This window comes from Coregonus lavaretus, assembly GCF_964263955.1.
Source record: "Coregonus lavaretus genome assembly, chromosome: 15".
Lineage (NCBI taxonomy): Eukaryota > Metazoa > Chordata > Actinopteri > Salmoniformes > Salmonidae > Coregonus > Coregonus lavaretus.
The window spans coordinates 45,189,733-45,211,329 of record NC_140002.1 but is presented as its reverse complement, the minus strand read 5'-3'; the positions used below and the strand labels follow the sequence as shown (position 1 = coordinate 45,211,329).

At 44.3% G+C, this 21,597-nt stretch overlaps 1 protein-coding gene across 1 annotated transcript in view; it reads right to left on the bottom strand.

Annotated features, from left to right (window-relative positions):
* Positions 1-21,597, bottom strand: part of LOC311142160 (calcium-binding protein 8-like) — a gene marked incomplete at both ends in the record, with an annotated part of 89,813 nt that overhangs the window by 19,334 nt on the left and 48,882 nt on the right. The window contains 2 exons of the mRNA XM_084177751.1: positions 2,846-2,996; positions 17,058-17,170. Coding sequence (XP_084033877.1) covers positions 2,846-2,996; positions 17,058-17,170 — 264 coding nt within the window. The remainder of the gene's footprint in view (positions 1-2,845; positions 2,997-17,057; positions 17,171-21,597) is intronic.

Sequence of the window (21,597 nt, the reverse complement as noted above, 5' to 3'; positions counted from 1 at the left end):
TAGTGAATGACCTGCAGAGAGCTGGGACCAAAGTAACAAAGCCTACCATCAGTAACACACTACTCCGCCAGGGACTCAAATCCTGCAGTGCTAGACGTGTCCCCCTGCTTAAGCCAGTACATGTCCAGGCCCGTCTGAAGTTTGCTAGAGTGCATCCAGAAGAGGATTGGGAGAATGTCATATGGTCAGATGAAACTAAAATATAACTTTTTGGTAAAAACTCAACTCGTCGTGTTTGGAGGACAAAGAATGCTGAGTTGCATCCAAAGAACACCATACCTACTGTGAAGCATGGGAGTGAAAACATCATACTTTGGGGCTGTTTTTCTGCAAAGGGACCAGGACGACTGATCCGTGTAAAGGAAAGAATGAATGGGGCCATGTATCGTGAGATTTTGAGTGAAAACCTCCTTCCGTCAGCAAGGGCATTGAAGATGAAACGTGGCTGGGTCTTTCAGCATGACAATGATCCCAAACACACCGCCCGGGCAACGAAGGGGTGGCTTCGTAAGAAGCATTTCAAGGTCCTTGAGTCTCCAGATCTCAACCCCATAGAAAATCTTTGGAGGGAGTTGAAAGTCCGTGTTGCCCAGCGACAGCCCCAAAACATCACTGCTCTAGAGGAGATCTGCATGGAGGAATGGGCCAAAATACCAGCAACAGTGTGTGGAAACCTTGTGAAGACTTACAGAAAACGTTTGACCTGTGTCATTGCCAACAAAGGGTATATAACAAAGTATTGAGAAACTTTTGTTATTGACCAAATACTTATTTTCCACCATAATTTGCAAATAAATTCATTAAAAATCCTACAATGTGATTTTCTGGATTTTTTTTCCTCATTTTGTCTGTCATAGTTGACGTGTACCTATGATGAAAATTACAGGCCTCTCTCATCTTTTTAAGTGGGAGAACTTGCACAATTGGTGGCTGACTAAATACTTTTTTCCCCACTGTATCACCACTTTAGGGCACCACTATGGCGCCACCGATAGAGGGCGGCTTGAGAACGTTCATAACAATGGCATGACTCGACCGAGTGACGGAGGTGCAACCTATGAGTAGGTTGTTATTGCCTGTTGACTGCTGCAGCTGTACTAAAATGCCCTGTAAACACTCAACCTGCTTCCAGCCAAACCACAAGATTGAAGATAACTAGCTAGATTTAGCAAACATTTAACTTCATATTTACCAGCTGGCTATATGTAAATGGTATTTATCTAGCTATCCAGCTAGTTGAACATGCAAAAAATCAACCTCAACATCTATAATCCAATATCTAGCTATTTAGCTAGCTATCACTTCATCGTGGCTAGCTAGCTAGCCAATTTAGCATGTATCCCTATATCTTAACATGGAGTTTGATTAGCTTGCTAATCGGTAGCTATTTTCATGGCATGGCTTAGAACATCCGCAATCAACATTAAGAGCAGTATGCAACTGTCTCGATAGAAAGCTAGCTATATAGCTAACAATAGCCAGCAATGAAAATGACTTTTTGATACAGTTGAGACAAAATGTAGCTATCTTGGCATTTTAACTATAAACGCTTACCTGTGTATGGATTATGATGATTCACAGCTGACTGAAACACTTTCAAAATAATCCTTCCCACTCGGCTTCAACCAGTCCAGACTGCTTTTGCCACAGAAGACAGAGCTGTGTCGATACCAGCAGTTGTATTCAGGACAACACTGTTATTGAAAGCTGTAGCTACACTTTGCATGTTGTCCATGATGAAAATATTAGTAAATCCAATGGCTCTTTCAAATATTTGTGGTAGCAGAGAGCAGGATGTGCCATTTGAAAGCGAAGCCTTGCATGACAGAATGGATTCTCTTTCTCGTGAATGTCCCGGCCCCTCATTATCTCAAACAATAATGGCTAGGCACGATTCTGTATTTTCTCAGTGTCTAAACAGCTTCGTGGTTTCACATTTTATTTATATTTACAGATTACATACAAGTTTGTTATTACGGCACATAAAAGTTCACATGTTCAAAATGGCATTTCTGTAAACAAATGCATTTCGATGAAAAAAATGTTTTTTTTACGTTCAAATGCCTCTTCTGTGAAGTAGTGACGTCATGTGTATGTTTTCCCCACATTAGTCTTTTTTTTTGTTGACATAATTGTGTTTTTAAGTTTGTCAAATATTTTGTTTTATTCATATGTTACCAAATTAATGTCTTCTTTACTACAACTACATTTGATGTGCTGAAAGCGGTTTAGCAAGTTAACAATTTCATTGCTGTTTAATGCTGTCTCATACGCTGTGTCACTGGTCTTTTTCCATTTGTAAATGGAAGGGAGATTGAATAGATACGGTTTCTGATTTGGGATGTTGGTTGACTCCATAGATCTTTAAGGTAAAATGTGATTGGGAAGTGATCTGACAGGGCAAGTTGTGGCATGACTGTAAATGCATTATTATGTTGAGGTGGAATATCGTTTATGGAGTAGTCCACCACACTGTCTCCTAGCACAGAGCTGTAAGTGAATCTGCCCAATGAGTCACCCCTTGTCCTGCCATTAACAATATACTGAGACCTTTGCAGAGCTGAAGTACCTCTCTCCTACTTTTGTTAACCACACTATCATAACTCTTTCTGTGAATGGGGATTTTTGAATTGTAGAGAGATGCCTTTCCAAATAGATAGGTGTTTCCCTCTGTTTCTATTTAGTCCACTTCATCTCAGTTCTGGCGTTGAGATCACCTCATAGAAGCACTGAGCTCAGAGACTGGATATTCTGAAATCATTCTTCTATGTGGTAGGGGAAGTATCTGTCTCTATCTCTCTCTCTCTGCCCCCCCCCCCCCCCCCCCCCCCCCCCCCCTCCTCACCTCCCTCGTACTCGAGGCAGTTCCCTGTCTCATTGAGGCTCTCCTCTTCGTTGATGATGATGTTCTCGATGTCTTTCATCGTCAGGTGGTCTTGGAACGCATGGAACAGAACCTGCTTCAGCTCGTCCAGAGACATCTGCTGCATGTCAAACTGCAGGGGCAAGACACACGCACGCACACAGGAACACACACATTTACTGTAAGAGTTGTACATAGATGCACACAAAATGGCAGTACTATGCAGATACATTCCAAGGTCATATCATAGAACTGTTAACTTTAATTTGTGTGTGTTTGTGTGCATGAGTGAAGTCTTATTCCAATCAATAGAGAGTCTGAGTCTCAGACGTTTTCATTCTTTCATTCATTTAACTTTTGTGAGCATTAAACTTCACTGCTGTCCTTGCCTCCCTCTCCCCAATTCACAATCTCATGCCTGTTTACCTTGTGAAACACAATCTATTCACTAAGTTTGACACAGCAAATACAGAGAGAGAAAAAGGAGATAGTGAGAGAAAAAAAGAAAGAAAGAGGGAGTGAGAAAGAGACTAAGAGGGAGAGGGATAACTATTTTGTTCCCCTGCCACTGTGGTCAGAATGACATGAAGGAAAAGAGAGGAGAGGAGCAGATATACCGGTGGAGTGACGGATGGCCTAGAGGTTTACCTGTACTGCCGTGGCGGTCGCTGCCGTTTAAGATGAGGGAGGATAATACTTTTTTTGATGAACATGGCCTTATTTCTATTACAGCGTATTGGATGAGTGTCATTTTCCATTCCCACAGCTCAATGTAACATCGATAAGTTTAGGCTACTACATGATACATGATACTCCCTGTACCCATCATGAGGTTGCTACAACCTAGCCTATGAATTAAAGTTTACGTAGGTGCACAGGTAGAGATACTTTTTTGTAATCAAGGTGACAGACAGTTACACATTCAATACCGCGTTGCATACTCTTGCCTGCATCTAGTTGATCTAGGGCAGTGGTGGAAAAAGTACCCAATTGTCATACTTGAGTAAAAGTAAAAATACGGTAATAGAAAATGACTCAAGTCACCCAGTAAGATACTACTTGAGTAAAAGTTTAAAAGTATTTGGTTTTAAATATACTTAAGTAGCAAAAGTAAATGTAATTGATAAAATGTACTTAAGTATCAAAAGTAAAAGTATAAATCATTTCTAATTCCTTATATTGTCAGGGAAAATGTATGGAGTAAAAAGTACATGATTTTCTTTAGGAATGTAGTGAAGTAAAAGTAAAAGTTGTCAAAAATAAAAATAGTAAAGTATAGATACCAAAAAAAACTACTTAAGTAGTACTTTAAAGTATTTTTACTTAAGTACTTTACACCACTGATCTAGGGTGTAATCATTAGTCCAACAGTTGCAAACGAGAGTTTCTAGTGGATAAATTGAGGTATGCTTATCCCCGTTTCATTCTGGTTGCTTCCGTTTAAGAAACGTTTTTCAACCGAATCGGCACAATGAAAACACCCCTGATCACACGCAAACACAGTTCACTTTCATAAGAGCCATATACAAACAGCTCATTGTATATATAATTTGTTCTCACATCTATCTACGCGCTCTCCTCCTCTCACCTTTTCCCTTCGCTTGTGGACTTCAGTGCACAACACATGAGCTGTCTGTGACCAGGCGAAAAAAACATTTCCAAGCCAAACCTTCATATCATGACCATTAACCGCTACACACAGCCGACATCGTTGTCACGTCATAGTGAACATACACTACCGGTCAAAGGTTTTTGAACACCTACTCATTCAAGGGTCTTTCTTTCTTTTTTACTATTTTCTACATTGTAGAATAATAGTGAGGACATCAAAACTATGAAATAACACATATGGAATCATGTAGTAACCAAAGAAGTGTTAAACAAATCAAAATATATTTTCAAATAGCCACCCTTTGCCTTGATGATCGGTAGTGTAAGTATTCAGACCCTATACTCAGTACTTTGTTGAAGCAACTATGGAGTTTATCCCATTCTTCTCGGCAGATCCTCTCAAGCTCTGTCAGGTTGTATGGGGAGCGTCGCTGCACAGCTATTTTTAGGTCTCTCCAAAGATGTTCGATCAGGTTCAAGTCCGGGCTCTGGCTGGGCCACTCAAGGACATTCAGAGACTTGTCCTGTAGCCACTCCTGCGTTGTTTTGGCTGTGTGCTTAGGGTCGTTGTCCTGTTGGAAGGTGAACCTTCGCCCCAATCTTCAATGCTGTTTTGGTACCCTTCCCCAAATCTGAGTGTCACATTCGTCGTAGAGAGTAGACCAATGCGAAGCGTTAGTTGCAAACATACTTAACTTTATTATCTTTAGTGATAATATAACAACAAAACAATAAACGACACGTGCAGTCCTACGGTTAACACGGAAACAAACCAAACGGAAACAAGATCCCACAAACACTAAGGGAAACAGACTGTTTAAATATGGCTCCCAATCAGAGACAACCAGCAACAGCTGACACTCGTTGCCTCTGATTGGGAGCCACTCTGGCCAACATAGAAATACAACAACTAGAACTCCCGACATAGAAACACAACACATAGAATATACACACCCTGGCTCAACATATAGAGTCCCAGAGCCAGGGTGTGACAGTACCCCCCCCTAAAGGCGCGGACTGCGACCGCGCCTCAACATAGACAAACCAGGGGAGGGCTGGGTGGGCATTCCTCCTCGGAGGCGGTTCCGGCTCCGGGCTTGACCACCACCCTCCAATAATCCCCCTGTATCGCCCCTGGTCCGGTCTGGCCCCGCTGGCTGGAGCTGGACTGGACATCGTAGGAGCGGATTGCTTCAGCTCCGGTGTGGAGCAGCTGACCGGTACCTGACCAGGCACCGGTGACCCAGGCACGGGTTGTGCCGGACTGACGACGCACACCCCTGGCTTGGTGCGTGGAGCAGGAACGGGCCAGACCGGACTGACGATGCGCACCCCTGGCTTGGTGCGTGGAGCAGCAACGGGCCGGACCGGGCTGACGATGCGCACCCCTGGCTTGGTGCGTGGAGCAGGAACGGGCCGGACCGGGCTGACGATGCGCACCCCTGGCTTGGTGTGTGGAGCAGCAACGGGCCGGACCGGGCTGACGATGCGCACCCCTGGCTTGGTGCGTGGAGCAGGAACGGGCCGGACCGGGCTGACGGTGCGCACCCCTGGCTTGGTGCGTGGAGCAGGAACGGGCCGGACCGGGCTGACGATGCGCACCCCTGGCTTGGTGCGTGGAGCAGGAACGGGCTGGACCGGGCTGACGACTCGCACCCCTGGCTTGGTGCGAGTGGCAGGAACAGGCCGGGCCGGGCTGGCGACGCGCACCGTTAGCTTGGTGCGGGGAGCAGGAACAGGCCGGACCGGGCTGGCGACGCGCACCGTAGGCTTGGTGCGAGTGGCAGGAACAGGCCGGGCCGGGCTGGCGACGCGCACCGTAGGCTTGGTGCGAGGAGCAGGAACAGGCCGGGCCGGGCTGGCGACGCGCACCGTAGGCTTGGTGCGAGGAGCAGGAACAGGCCGGGCCGGGCTGGCGACGCGCACCGTAGGCTTGGTGCGAGGGGCAGGAACGGGCCGGGCTGGCGACTCGCACCGTAGGCTTGGTGCGAGTGGCAGGAACAGGCCGGGCCGGGCTGGCGACACGCACCGTAGGCTTGGTGCGAGGAGCAGGAACAGGCCGGGCCGGGCTGGCGACGCGCACCGTAGGCTTGGTGCGAGGAGCAGGAACAGGCCGGGCCGGGCTGGCGACGCACACCGTAGGCTTGGTGCGGGGAGCAGGAACAGGCCGGGCTGGCGACGCGCACCGTAGGCTTGGTGCGAGGGGCAGGAACAGGCCGGGCCGGGCTGGCGACGCACACCGTAGGCTTGGTGCGAGGAGCAGGAACAGGCCGGGCCGGGCTGGCGACGCGCACCATCCACTTAGTGCGGGGAGCAGGAACGGGCCGGACCGGACTGGTGACGCACACCACTTGCTTGAAGTGAGGAGCGGGACTGGGTTTCGTCATAACCCTCCTCTCCCTCAGCTGCCTACCGAGTTCCTCTCGCCGTGCCTCAATTCTCACCTTCTCCCTTATCGCCTCCAATAGCTCCACCCTCTGCACCACTAACTCCTGCTCCCTCTGCGCCAATAGCCCCCTTAACCTGGTGGCCTCCTCACCTAACCTCCTACTACGCCCTGTAGCTGCCTCCTGCTGCCCCGTCGCCCATGCCGTATGCCCCCCCCTACATTTTTTTGGGGGTTGCCTCTCGTCCGTCCGACGACGACACTGTTGACGCCGTTGCTCCTCTCTCCATCGCGCCTCTACCGTCTCACTCCATGGACGGCGATCCATCCCGGCCTGGATTTCCTCCCAGGTCCAGGACCCCTGCCCGTCCAATATTTGCTCCCACGTCCAGGCTGCCTGCTCCTGGACACGCTGCTTGGTCCTGGTATGGTGGGATCTTCTGTCACGTTCGTCGTAGAGAGTAGACCAATGCGCAGCGTTAGTTGCAAACATACTTAACTTTATTATCTTTAGTGATAATATAACAACAAAACAATAAACGAAACGTGCAGTCCTACGGTTAACACGGAAACAAACCAAACGGAAACAAGATCCCACAAACACTAAGGGAAACAGACTGTTTAAATATGGCTCCCAATCAGAGACAACCAGCAACAGCTGACACTCGTTGCCTCTGATTGGGAGCCACTCTGGCCAACATAGAAATACAACAACTAGAACTCCCGACATAGAAACACAACACATAGAATATACACACCCTGGCTCAACATATAGAGTCCCAGAGCCAGGGTGTGACACTGTGCCTCGACACAATCCTGTCTCGGAGCTCTACGGACAATTCCTTCAACCTCATGGCTTGGCTTTTGCTCTGACATGCACTTTCAACTGTGGGACATTATATAGACAGGTGTGTGCCTTTCCAAATCATGTCCAATCAATTGAATTTACCACAGGTGGACTCCAATCAATTTGTATAAACATCTCAAGGATGGATCAATGGAAACAGGATGCACCTGAGCTCAATTTCGAGTCTCATAGCAAAGGGTCTGAATACCTATGTAAATGTCATATTTCAGTTTTTGCAAACATTTCTAAAAACCTGTTTTCGCTTTGTCATTATGGGATATTGTGTGTAGATTGATGAGGAATAAGGCTGTAACGTAACAAAATGTGGAAAAAGTGAAGGGGTCTGAATACTTTCTGAATGCACTTTATACATAAAAAATGGTATATTAATTTATTTCCACAATTAACTAATAATATGCGTAATAACGTAGGCAGTTCATACGAAGGATTGTTACCTATAACCAAGATTGGCATTAAAAAAATATTGTGATTCATCCTGTATTGTTCCTAACATCATTACCCCAAAGCAACAGATGTGGGATACACACACACACACACACACACACACACACACACACACACACACACACACACACACACACACACACACACACACACACTCAGACACACTCCCTACCCTTCCCCCACAAACAACCACAAGCTCAGATGTTCAACAGTTGTTCCATCCCTGAGCCCAACTCAAGAGAAGACTTGATGTGCGAATGCATTTACAGTTGTAGCTGTTTGAGAAGGCATTCTAAATTCAGCAAGAATGGAGAGAGTTGATTAACCAATGTCAAGTCCTAACTGATGGAGCTCAGATACACCCCTTTCCCCTGAAACACACACATGCTGGTCCGCCGTTGTGACCATTTTACCAAGCCTCTCTGTGCAGTCAAACTTTTTGAATATTTTTTGGCACTAGGACCACAATAATTTGCCCCCTCTATTATTGTCAGAGTGTGACCCCCTCCCTATGGGTTACTGCAGCTAGTGTTGCCAGCACTGCCACTACCTAGGTGGGGGTACCCCACCGGAATTCCCACCGGCTAGGTACAAGGTCATCAAGGTTCTCATTAGCAGCATTGACAAATTCCTTGTATATTATGCTCACCAAATCCGGGGGCTTTGGCTTTGTTGGACCAACCCTGCCAGGCAGGCTCAGACTCCTGAGGGGGCAGTGCTGTTTAGTAAGCCTATAAAACAGACTTCTCTTTAGTGTGTGGGCTGCTCAGGTGGGTGTCTAGGGTATAGGATTGGGGACCGTTTCATCGTGATAGGACAATAAATAAATGAACTATAGTTATAATTTATTTTAAAATGTATATCCCATATCTGCACAAAACGGAAAGCTCTCTCTGTCACAACTCCTGCTCGCAGACACACATGGGCTCTGGCATTTGCAACCATTTTCCTTTTTCACTCACTTAACTCCACACTTTTCCAAACACAAAAACACACACCCCACCTTCCATCACAATACACCCACACATACCCACATACTGTGCCTTCTATGTCCTCTGTTTGCTGTGTTTTTATCCCTACCATGTTGATTCCTACGTAATTTTGGAATTTTAAGTACTTTTGTGTTCCAGTTCCTTATATTTGAAGATGTATTATTTCAATAATTATCCTTTCTTCTAATGCTGTCTTTTATCTATTTATAAATACAATGAATAGAAAGTTGAATACTAATTATTTTACAACATTACCTATCTTGAATGGTATAGTGTATTTGTAGTTTATTTCTTTATCAATTGTTTTATTTTATTGTTTTCCTGTTTTTTAAAATTAAAATCCCTACCATGGATAGTATTGGGTGTTCCATTATTCGACTCCTCTATGGGAACTTTGTATTATTTAGAATAGCCATGGAGTAGTCTTGGTGTCTCGGAACATTTGGTTATGAACTGTTATCGACTACGAGAGCTGCACGTTTCCCTTTAAGTCTATTCACCTTGAAGAGTGGGTACAGAACTTTGCGCCGTTCTGCAATTTTCTTCAGGAACTGATAATTCATTCTTATTTTCGTGCCAGCGAGTCTTTTGCCCAGGTTTTTAAACATTATTTTATCTTTAAAGAATGCAAATTTGGCAACGAGTGGGCATTCGTATTGCTGTCCTGTGTCCGAAACAGTGTACATGTTCGAGTTTGATTTTGTTAACAGTATCGCCTGGGATCTGTAGCGCTTTAAGAAGTAATTATGTATTTTCCGTGCCATGCAGTATTGGGAGAGGGAATTTCCCTGTGGAACAAAGGAAGTCTTCCCGCCAAGACTCCAACATCCAAAAGTGGATAATGAAACAATATTCCTACTTCAAAGAATTTGGGAAATGGTCGGTGGGGACTTAATGAACAATCATGTCAAATTCATTATTATGTTGTGATGTCGTTAAAGACGGTGGAACAACATAACTGTATCTCTGGGGGTGTACACTTCCCAGTTAAAAGGTTTGCATCTAATTGTTGTATATAAATGAATGATTAAGTATAATAATACTTTTGTGAAGATAACAATGTGATTTTAGCATTCTAGATGAGATAATTGTTTTCCATATTGATTTGTTCTCAGTCAGTGGCCACGCCCAGATGAGCACAAACATGATGGAACACCCCTTATATCCCGAAGGCATAAAAAGCCTTGAAAAACAAATTAACATTAGACCAGCAGACGTGAAGCGTGAGCTAAACATTACCAAATGGTTTGACCAGAAAGACCAGAAAACGTGAGACGGTAGTCCATACATTTGAAATGGAGAAATTCTGAATCTCTCAACCGCTACACGAGGTGAAGAAGAAGACAATGCACTAGACCTTATCATCTCAGTCTGCAGCTGGCATGTATAGTCGTCTAGAGAACTTTCACTAAAGACACGAGTTGGGAAGGACAATCCCTCTCAGACAACCGTTGGTACAGCTGAAGAGCTATTCTAACAGATCAACTCTACGAACTATAGGGTACGCTGAAGTATCCATCCAACCACCGCTAAGACCAGAAACTCTACCAAGGACATTGGGATCTCTGGTGGGCAAACCAGAGTCCTACATCATCAACTCAACTATCGAGGCCAGCTACACGTAAATACAGTGGGGAAAAAAAGTATTTAGTCAGCCACCAATTGTGCAAGTTCTCCCACTTAAAAAGATGAGAGAGGCCTGTAATTTCCATCATAGGTACACGTCAACTATGACTGGCTAGGCCACTCCAGGACCTTGAAATGCTTCTTACGAAGCCACTCCTTCGTTGCCCGGGCGGCGTGTTTGGGATCATTGTCATGCTGAAAGACCCAGCCACGTTTCATCTTCTATGCCCTTGCTGATGGAAGGAGGTTTTCACTCAAAATCTCACGATACATGGCCCCATTCATTCTTTCCTTTACACGGATCAGTCGTCCTGGTCCCTTTGCAGAAAAACAGCCCCAAAGCATGATGTTTTCACCCCCATGCTTCACAGTAGGTTTGGTGTTCTTTGGATGCAACTCAGCATTTTTTGTCCTCCAAACACGACGAGTTGAGTTTTTACCAAAAAGTTATATTTTGGTTTCATCTGACCATATGACATTTTCCCAATCCTCTTCTGGATGCACTCTAGCAAACTTCAGACGGGCCTGGACATGTACTGGCTTAAGCAGGGGGACACGTCTAGCACTGCAGGATTTGAGTCCCTGGCGGCGTAGTGTGTTACTGATGGTAGGCTTTGTTACTTTGGTCCCAGCTCTCTGCAGGTCATTCACTAGGTCCCCCCGTGTGGTTCTGGGATTTTTGCTCACCGTTCTTGTGATCATTTTGACCCCACGGGGTGAGATCTTGCATGGAGCCCCAGATCGAGGGAGATTATCAGTGGTCTTGTATGTCTTCCATTTCCTAATAATTGCTCCCACAGTTGATTTCTTCAAACCAAGCTGCTTACCTATTGCAGATTCAGTCTTCCCAGCCTGGTGCAGGTCTACAATTTTGTTTCTGGTGTCCTTTGACAGCTCTTTGGTCTTGGCCATAGTGGAGTTTGGAGTGTGACTGTTTGAGGTTGTGGACAGGTGTCTTTTATACTGATAACAAGTTCAAACAGGTGCCATTAATACAGGTAACGAGTGGAGGACAGAGGAGCCTCTTAAAGAAGTTACAGGTCTGTGAGAGCCAGAAATCTTGCTTCTTTGTAGGTGACCAAATACTTATTTTCCACCATAATTTGCAAATAAATTCATTAAAAATCCTACAATGTGATTTTCTAGATTTTTTTTTCTCAATTTGTCTGTCATAGTTGACATGTACCTATGATGAAAATTACAGGCTTGTCTCATCTTTTTAAGTGGGAGAACTTGCACAATTGGTGGCTGACTAAATACTTTTTTTCCCCACTGTACATGTTGCATTTCTAATCCGAATTAGCGGTTATTAAGGTTCTAAGCATTTGTATTTCTGTGATCGTAGTTTCCAAAGTAACAATGATAGTTTGAATCTCTGTCTCTCCCTTCCACTCTGACCCCTCCTTCTAACCAAGCATTCATGCTATTGTTAGTCCAGTCCACTAGGGACCTGTTTTCATTGTATTACATCAGTAATCAATATCCTATGTGTGTTTGTTTGTATTCTGTGTTATTGTTTAGTTAGTTAGTAAATAAATAATTAAGCAAATTTGTGTATTGCTGATTCATCAATAAGGTTAGGGTTCTTGCAGGTTCAAGGATTATGCGACGTTCAGAATGAGACTGATAAGAGGTAATTATTGAATAAGTGACTGTTATCGATATATAACATATATATCGTCTAAGAGTTTAATTCGGGAGATGGTAACTCGTTAAACAACTTCTTCCGTGGTGCCCCAAATTCCTAATGAGTTAAATGTTACATTATTCATTTAATTGAGTGACAATTAAACAGTTAGATGATTTTATAAATAACAGTCAATACATTAAAGTAAGTTACGTCACGACACCTTCATGTCCTTTATTTCTTTACTGACAAGTTAAAGTACACCCAATTTATAATTTATTGATTTTAGCAGTTCGGTTTCCGCTCTTACCATTCCAGGTGGTGAAAAATATAAATCATCAGTGTCTGTTGAGGAATCTCGTAGTTTTCTCTTGGAGTTCGGTTCTCCATTTTTTACCTGGTTCCTCTCTGATATGTGTTGGCCTTGACTGTGTTCATAATATTTATTAATAAACTTCTCTAGCCTTATAATTCTTTGGGGGTCAATATTCAGCGTAACTGTTAATGCCCATAAGTAAATAGATCAGTATAGTGCTACTATTTAGTCAGTTTTAGAGATATTGAAGATTGCAATTTCTCATTAGGTATTCTGCACCGCCATCTTCAGTCCGCCAAGTCTTTCTTTTCCAGGTTCCCTTTCCTCGGATTCCAGGTCCAATGATAGTGACTTGGTCGATTCCAGGTCCAATGATAGTGACTTGGTCCCACCTTGTATTTTCACATGAAAACAAAATACTACAGTTTACTATAGAATTATGTAGTAAACTGTAGTATACTATAGACTACTGTATTACACACTAGTATCCCTCGATCATGTGTAGTACTTAGTATAGAAATTTGAAGTATACTGTAGAATACTATAGTAAATATTACAGTATTATCCACACAAAAACAGTGTAGTAAATACTGCAGAAATGTCCACAAAAACACTACAGTCGCAAAAAAATAAAAAATAATAACTATAGTAAATACTACAATATTAAATGTGCATATACCCGACCCATTCCCATCCCCCATATCCACATTTGTACCACTCGTAAGTGAGAAACCGACATGCCAATTATAGACCATATATTGTGTTCCTTACAGGTTATAAAAAAGAGCAGCTGAACTCTCCGTTCAGAACCCAGTCCTAGCTACCTGCAGGTTATGAACATTTAGCTATTTTAGTATTTCTCCAGTAGGTTTTCTCAAGGAGAAACCCCCACCCCCCACACGCACACACACTTCTAAGTCAAACAAAAACACTTTAGTAAATACTACTTGTTAAAATACTCCAAAAGAGAAGGTGGCAGTAGCGTTGTTTGGCAATGCATATCCGTGTGTATTGCTTATGGTCTCGATTCCAAGCTATCTACGCTAATGTTGATATGTTGTAGAAAGCCCTTGTTGATACTAGCCAGATGGCCACAGCTAGATAACTACCTAGCAAGATGATGAAGAAACCATTTAATTTACTCTCCATAACACCATACTGCCAGTGCCAGCCCCATAGCCAAATGTTTCGCTAGCTAGCACAACATAGCTACCTAGCTACCTAACTCAGCAGCTAACACAGGCAGCTGTTTCATGGAAACTAGCTAATCCATTGTGCTTTAATTATGTCAATACTAGCTAAAGTGGTTAGCTAGCTTGGAGGAGGTATTTAGTGTTGTGTGCATTGCGTCTGTGCGCTTAGCTAGCTACTGTGTGACGGGCCCATCCGTGGATGTACGGAGAAAATTGCTTATTTTTCCCACATTTATTTTGTTGGCTCCTCACCTGGGGGTTCGTGGGCACTGATTTGCTCAAAGTCAAGTTGTTGGCCACTGACCAGCATTGCGATTCTGCAAATACAATCGGTAGGTTTGTCACTACCGGGTCGGCACGCAGCAGGTACCGCTTTTGTTCTAGCAAGAGAAGGAACGGTCTCCCACTGTGATAAGAACAGTGGCTTGCGAAAGTATTCACCCCCTTGGCATTTTTCCTATTTTGTTGCTTTACAACCTGGAATTAAAATAGATTTTGGGGGGGTTGGTATCATTTGATTTACACAACATGCCTACCACTTTGAAGATGCAAAATAAAAAATTTTGTGAAACAAACAAGAAATAAGAAAAAAAAAACAGAAAACTTGAGCGTGCATAACTATATACTTTGTAGAGCCACCTTTTGCAGCAATGACAGCTCCAAGTATGAAAATGTATGCACTCACTAAAAAACTGTAAGTCGCTCTGGATAAGAGCATCTGCTAAATGACTAAAATGTAAATGTAAGTCTCTTGGGGTATCTCTATAAGCTTGGCACATCTAGACACTGGGATTTTTGCCCATTCTTCAAGGCAAAACTGCTCCAGCTCCTTCAAGCTGGATGGGTTCTACTGGTGTACAGCAATCTTTAAGTCATACCACAGATTCTCAATTGGATTGAGGTCTGCACTTTGACTAGGCCATTCCAAGACATTTAAATGTTTCCCCTGCTTTAGCAGTATGCTTAGGGTCATTGTCCTACTGGAAGGTGAACCTCTGTCCCAGTCTCAAATCTCTGGAAGACTGAAACAGGTTTCCCTCAAGAATTCCCCTGTATTTAGCGTCATCCATCATTCCTTCAATTCTGACCAGTTTCCCAGTCCCTGCCGATGGAAAAACATCCCCACAGCATGATGCTGCCACCATCATGCTTCACTGTGGGGATGGTGTTCTCGGGGTGATGAGAGGTGTTAGGTTTGCGCCAGACATAGCGTTTTCTTTGATGGCCAAAAAGCTCAATTTTAGTCTCATCTGACCAGAGTACCTTCTTCCATATGTTTGGGGAGTCTCCCACATGGCTTTTGGCGAACACCAAACGTGTTTGCTTATTTCTTTCTTTAAGCAAATTGCTTTTTTCTGGACACTCTTCCATAAAGCCCAGCTCTGTGGAGTGTACAGATTAAAGTGGTCCTATGGACAGATACTCCAATCTCTGCTGTGGAGCTTTGCAGCTCCTTCAGGGTTATCTTTGGTCTCTTTGTTGCCTCTCTGATTAATGCCCTCCTTGCCTGGTCCGTGAGTTTTGGTGGGCGGCCCTCTCTTGGCAGGTTTGTTGTAGTGCCATATTCTTTCCATTTTTTAATAATGGATTTAATGGTGCTCCGTGGGATGTTCAAAGTTTCTGATATTTTTTATAACCCAACCCTGATCTGTACTTCTCCACAACTTTGTCCCTGACCTGTTTGGAGAGCTCCTTGGTCTTCATGGTGCCGCTTGCTTGGTGGTGCCCCTTGCTTAGTGGTGTTGCAGACTCTGGGGCCTTTCAGAACAGGTGTATATATACTGAGATCATGTGACACTTAGATTGCACACAGGTGGACTTTATTTAACTAATTATGTGACTTCTGAAGGAAATTGGTTGCACCAGATCTTATTTAGGGGCTTCAGAGCAAAGGGGGTTATTTTTTTCATTTCACTTCACCAATTTGGACTATTTTGTGTATGTCCATTACATGAAATCCAAATAAAAATCCATTTAAATTACAGGTTGTAATGCAACAAAATAGGAAAAACGCCAAGGGGGATGAATACTTCTGCAAGGCACTGTACCTATCAGCAGTCTATCGGCAGTAAGATTCTCGGTGTATTTCATGCTTCATTACCTTTCTCTCTTATTCCCTTTCTGTCGCTTATTCCCTTTGTCTCTCATTCCCTTTCTGTCTCAAATCCCTTTCTGTATCTCATTCCCTTTCTGTTTCTTTTACCCTTTCTGTCTCTTATTCTGTTTCTGTCTAATTCCCTTTCTCTCTTTTATTCAATTTTTTTCTCTCTACGCCCTTCTCTCTGTGTGTCTAACTCTCTGCCCGTCACTCAGTTCCTTGTTCTGTCTTCCCTTTTGCCTTGTTTTCTCTCTCTAGCTCCATCCTTTTTAAAATGCAGCAAAAAAACACATATTTCTCTGAACAGAAGTACATAAAAAAAACACACTACTTTCTACTCCTAAACAGAGCTCTCTCGTGAAAGCTCTCCTTCCTCTGAAGCATAGACCCCCCTAGACTCCTAGACTTACTTTGAAGCCCGTACAAATGCACGCACAGATGCACGCACACACACACGCACACACACATTTTTCTTTGGCGCCATGGGCCCAAACATCCCTTTCCCCATCATCATGGGACGAAAGGCAAAGGTAGGGGATCTCTATCTGTGTGTGTGTGTGTGTGTGTGTGTCAATATCTAGCTAAAAACAGGCTTTTGAGCAAGCATCTCCACGTGCCCTGACTGCAGAAGCCTCCACAGAGGGAGGGAGAAGAGGAGAGTAGAGGAAGAAGGAGGAGAGGGGGACAGAAGAGGATGATATGGGGATTTGGGGAAATGAGATAAAGGAGAGATCAAAAAGAGAAGAAACAGAAATACAAAAAGCGAGAAAAGGGGTAGAGATGATGGAGAAGAAGGAAGAGAGGAGAGGACAGGAAAATAGATTAGAGAAGAAAAGTGAAAGGAAGAGAAGAGGATGAAAGGAGATAGGAGAAAAGAGAAGAGAATAGAGGAGATACTTTTTTGGGTTGAAATTGCGTGGAAACAATGTTGATTCAACCAGTTGTTGCCCAAGGGACCAGAACAGAAGAGAAGAGGAGAGAAGAAAAGAGAAGAGAAGTGAAGTGAAGAGAAGAGAGGAGTATGTGTTCCTACCTGCCAGAAGATGTTATCGATGGTGCTTCCTAGGAAACCTTCTCTGGTCTCAGACGACAGAAGTTTGGGTCCCAGTATTGTCACAAACTCTTCAAAGTCCACCTGGCCATCACCTACACACACACACACACACACACACACGCACACACACACACACACACACACACACACACCTGTATAACTAACCTTATGGGGACAACACTAACACTAACCCTAGCGCCTAACCCTAAATTAATTCTAACCCTAACACTAATTCTAACCCTAACCCTAAACCCCCTAGAAATATAATTTGACCTTGTGGGGACTAACAAAATGTCCCCAGTTGGTCAAATTTCTGTTAGTTTACTATTGTTGAGGGGACCTCTGGTCCCCACAAGTATAGTTAAACATGTCCACACGCGCACACAGACACACACACACACAGCATTACAACATTCAGTGTGCTTGTACCACATGACCCCACAGCCAAAGAAAATTCAAACTTGACAAAAAAGTGAAATCTTATTTTTCTCTTTTAGACTGTCGCTTTTCACATTTTCTGGTTTTAGATTGTGAGGAGTTTATTGTTGTATTGTTGAAGGGTTTGTGTGTTAAACAAATAATTGTCTGGATTGAGCTCCAGACAGATGCCAAAATCAATGGCAGTTTTCCACACACACACACACACACACACACAGGAGATGGCACAGAATGGCGCCGGAGGGGATGGCTGCCGTTTTACGGGCTCCTAACCAACTGTGCTATTTTGTGTGTTTTTTCGTATTGTTTGTAACTTATTTTGTACATTATGTTTCTGCCACCGTCTCTTATGACCAATAAGAGCTTCTGGATATCAGAACAGCAATTTGTCAATAATCTCGAATTGGACAAGGATTTTTTCTTTAATGAGTTGGACTCGAAGGATTTACTGCTACTAGCAGGCCAGGCTCAAATCCCCGTCATTCGCATGAAGAGGAGACGCCAATACAGTGGACGCAGATCCGGGTGCTTTGTGAGAATTTGTCGGCGAGTGGGTAACCCGCCTCTACAATCCGTCCTATTGGTCAAAGTGCAATCATTGGAGAATAAATTGGATGAGCTCCGTTCGAGACTATCCTAAAAACGGGACATTAAAAACTGTAATATCTTATGTTTCACAGAGTCGTGGCTGAACGACGACATGGATAATATACAATTGGCTGGGTTTTCCGTGCATAGGCAAGACAGAACAGCTACCTCGGGTAAGACGAGAGGTGGTGGTCTGTGTCTATTTGTCATATAACAGCTGGTGCACAAAATCTAATATTAAAGAAGTCTCAAGGTTTTGCTAGCCTGAGGTAGAGTTCCTCATGATAAGTTGTAGACCACACTATTTTCCAAGAGAGTTTTCATCTATATTTTACGTAGCTGTCTATTTAACAGCACAAACCAATGTTGGTACTAAGACCGCACTCAACGAGCTGTATAAGGCATAATCAAACAGGAAAACGCTCATCCAGAGGCGGCGCTCCTAGTGGCCGGGGACTTTAATGCAGGACATTTTTTATCTGTTTTACCTAATTTCTACCAGCATGTAACATGTGCAACCAGAGGAGAAAAAAAAAACACTAGACGACCTTTACTCCACACACAGAGACACGGAAAAAGCTTTCCCTCACCCTCCATTTGGCAAATCTGACCATAATTCAATCTTCCTGATTCCTGCTTACAAGCAAAAACTATATCAGGAAGTACCAGTCACTCGCTCAATACGGAAGTGGTCAGATGATGCAGATGCTAAGCTACAGGACTTTTTAGCTAGAACAGACTGGAATATGTTCTGGGATTCATCTAATGGCATTGAAGAGTATACCACATCAGTCACCGGCTTCATCAATAAGTGCATCGATGACGTCGTACCCACAGTGACCGTACGTACATACCCCAACCAGAAGCCATGGATTACAGGCAACATCCGCACTGAGCTAAAGGGTAGAGCTGCCGCTTTCAAGGAACGGGACTCTAACCTGGACGCTTATAGGAAATCCCACTATGCCCTCTGACGAACCATCAAACAGGCAAAACGTCAATACAGGACTAAGATTGAATCCTACTACACTGGCCCTGAAGCTCGTCGGATGTGGCAGGGCTCGCAAACTATTACGGACTACAAATGGAAGCCCAGCCGTGAGCTTCCCAGTGACATGAGCCTACCAGACTAGCTAAATTACTTCTATGCGCGATTCAAGGCAAGCAACACTGAAGCATTCAAGAGAGCACCAGCTGTTCCAGACGACTTTATGATCATGCTCTCTGTAGCCGATGTGAGTAACACCTTTAAACAGGTCAACATTCACAAGGCCGCAGGGCCAGACAGATTACCAGGACGTGTACTCAGAGCATGCGCTGAACAACTGTCAAGTGTCTTCACTGACATTTTCAACCTGTCCCTGACGGAGTCTGTAATACCTACATGTTTCAAGAAGACCAATATAGTCCCTGTGCCCAAGAACACCAAGGTAACCTGCCTAAATGACTACCGACCCATAGCACTCACGTCTGTAGCCATGAAGTGCTTTGAAAGGCTGGTCATGGCTCACATTAACACTATCATCCCAGAAAACCTAGACCCACTCCAATTCGCATACCACCACAACAGATCCACAGATGACTCAATCTCTTTTGCACTCCACAATGCCCTTTCCCACCTGGACAAAAGGAACACGTATGTGAGAATGCTGTTAATTGACTACAGCTCAGCGTCCAACACCATAGTACCCTCAAAGCTCATCACTAAGCTAAGAACCCTGGGACTAAACACCTCCCTCTGCAACTGGATCCTGGACTTCCTGACGAGCCGCCTACAGGTGGTAAGGGGAGGCAACACGCTGCACGCTGATCCTCAACACGGGGCCCCTCAGGGATGCGTGCACAACTCCAACACCATCATTAAGTTTGCCGACGACACAACGGTGGTAGGCCTGATCACCGACAATGATGAGACAGCCTATAGGGAGGTGGTCAGAGACCTGGCAGTGTGGTGCCGGGACATCAACCTCTTCCTCAACGTGATCAAGACAAAGGAGATGATCGTGGACTACAGGAAAAGGAGGGCCGAGCACACCCCCATTCTCATCGACGGGGCTGTAGTGGAGCAGGTCGAGAACTTCAAGTTCCTTGGTGTCCACGTCACCAACAAACTATCATGGTACAAACACACCAAGACATTCGTGAAGAGGGCACGACAATGCCTATTCCCCCTCAGGAGACTGAAAAGATTTGGCATGGGTCCACAGATCCTCAAAAAGTTACAGTGGGGAAAAAAGTATTTAGTCAGCCACCAATTGTGCAAGTTCTCCCACTTAAAAAGATGAGAGAGGCCTGTAATTTTCATCATAGGTACACGTCAACTATGACAGACAAATTGAGATTTTTTTTCTCCAAAAAATCACGTTGTAGGATTTTTAATGAATTTATTTGCAAATTATGGTGGAAAATAAGTATTTGGTCACCTACAAACAAGCAAGATTTCTGGCTCTCACAGACCTGTAACTTCTTCTTTAAGAGGCTCCTCTGTCCTCCACTCGTTACCTGTATTAATGGCACCTGTTTGAACTTGATATCAGTATAAAAGACACCTGTCCACAACCTCAAACAGTCACACTCCAAACTCCACTATGGCCAAGACCAAAGAGCTGTCAAAGGACACCAGAAACAAAATTGTAGACCTGCACCAGGCTGGGAAGACTGAATATGCAATAGGTAAGCAGCTTGGTTTGAAGAAATCAACTGTGGGAGCAATTATTAGGAAATGGAAGACATACAAGACCACTGATAGTCTCCCTCGATCTGGGGCTCCACGCAAGATCTCACCCCGTGGGGTCAAACTGATCACAAGAACGGTGAGCAAAAATCCCAGAACCACACGGGGGGACCTAGTGAATGACCTGCAGAGAGCTGGGACCAAAGTAACAAAGCCTACCATCAGTAACACACTACGCCGCCAGGGACTCAAGTCCTGCAGTGCCAGACGTGTCCCCCTGCTTAAGCCAGCACATGTCCAGACCCGTCTGAAGTTTGCTAGAGTGCATTTGGATGATCCAGAAGAGGATTGGGAGAATGTCATATGGTCAGATGAAACCAAAATAGAACTTTTTGGTAAAAACTCAACTCGTCGTGTTTGGAGGACAAAGAATGCTGAGTTGCATCCAAAGAACACCATACCTACTGTGAAGCATGGGGGTGGAAACATCATGCTTTGGGGCTGTTTTTCTGCAAAGGGACCAGGACGATTGATCCGTGTAAAGGAAAGAATGAATGGGGCCATGTATCGTGAGATTTTGAGTGAAAACCTCCTTCCATCAGCAAGGGCATTGAAGATGAAACGTGGCTGGGTCTTTCAGCATGACAATGATCCCAAACACACCACCCGGGCAACGAAGGAGTGACTTCGTAAGAAGCATTTCAAGGTCCTGGAGTGGCCTAGCCAGTCTCCAGATCTCAACCCCATAGAAAATCTTTGGAGGGAGTTGAAAGTCCGTGTTGCCCAGCGACAGCCCCAAAACATCACTGCTCTAGAGGA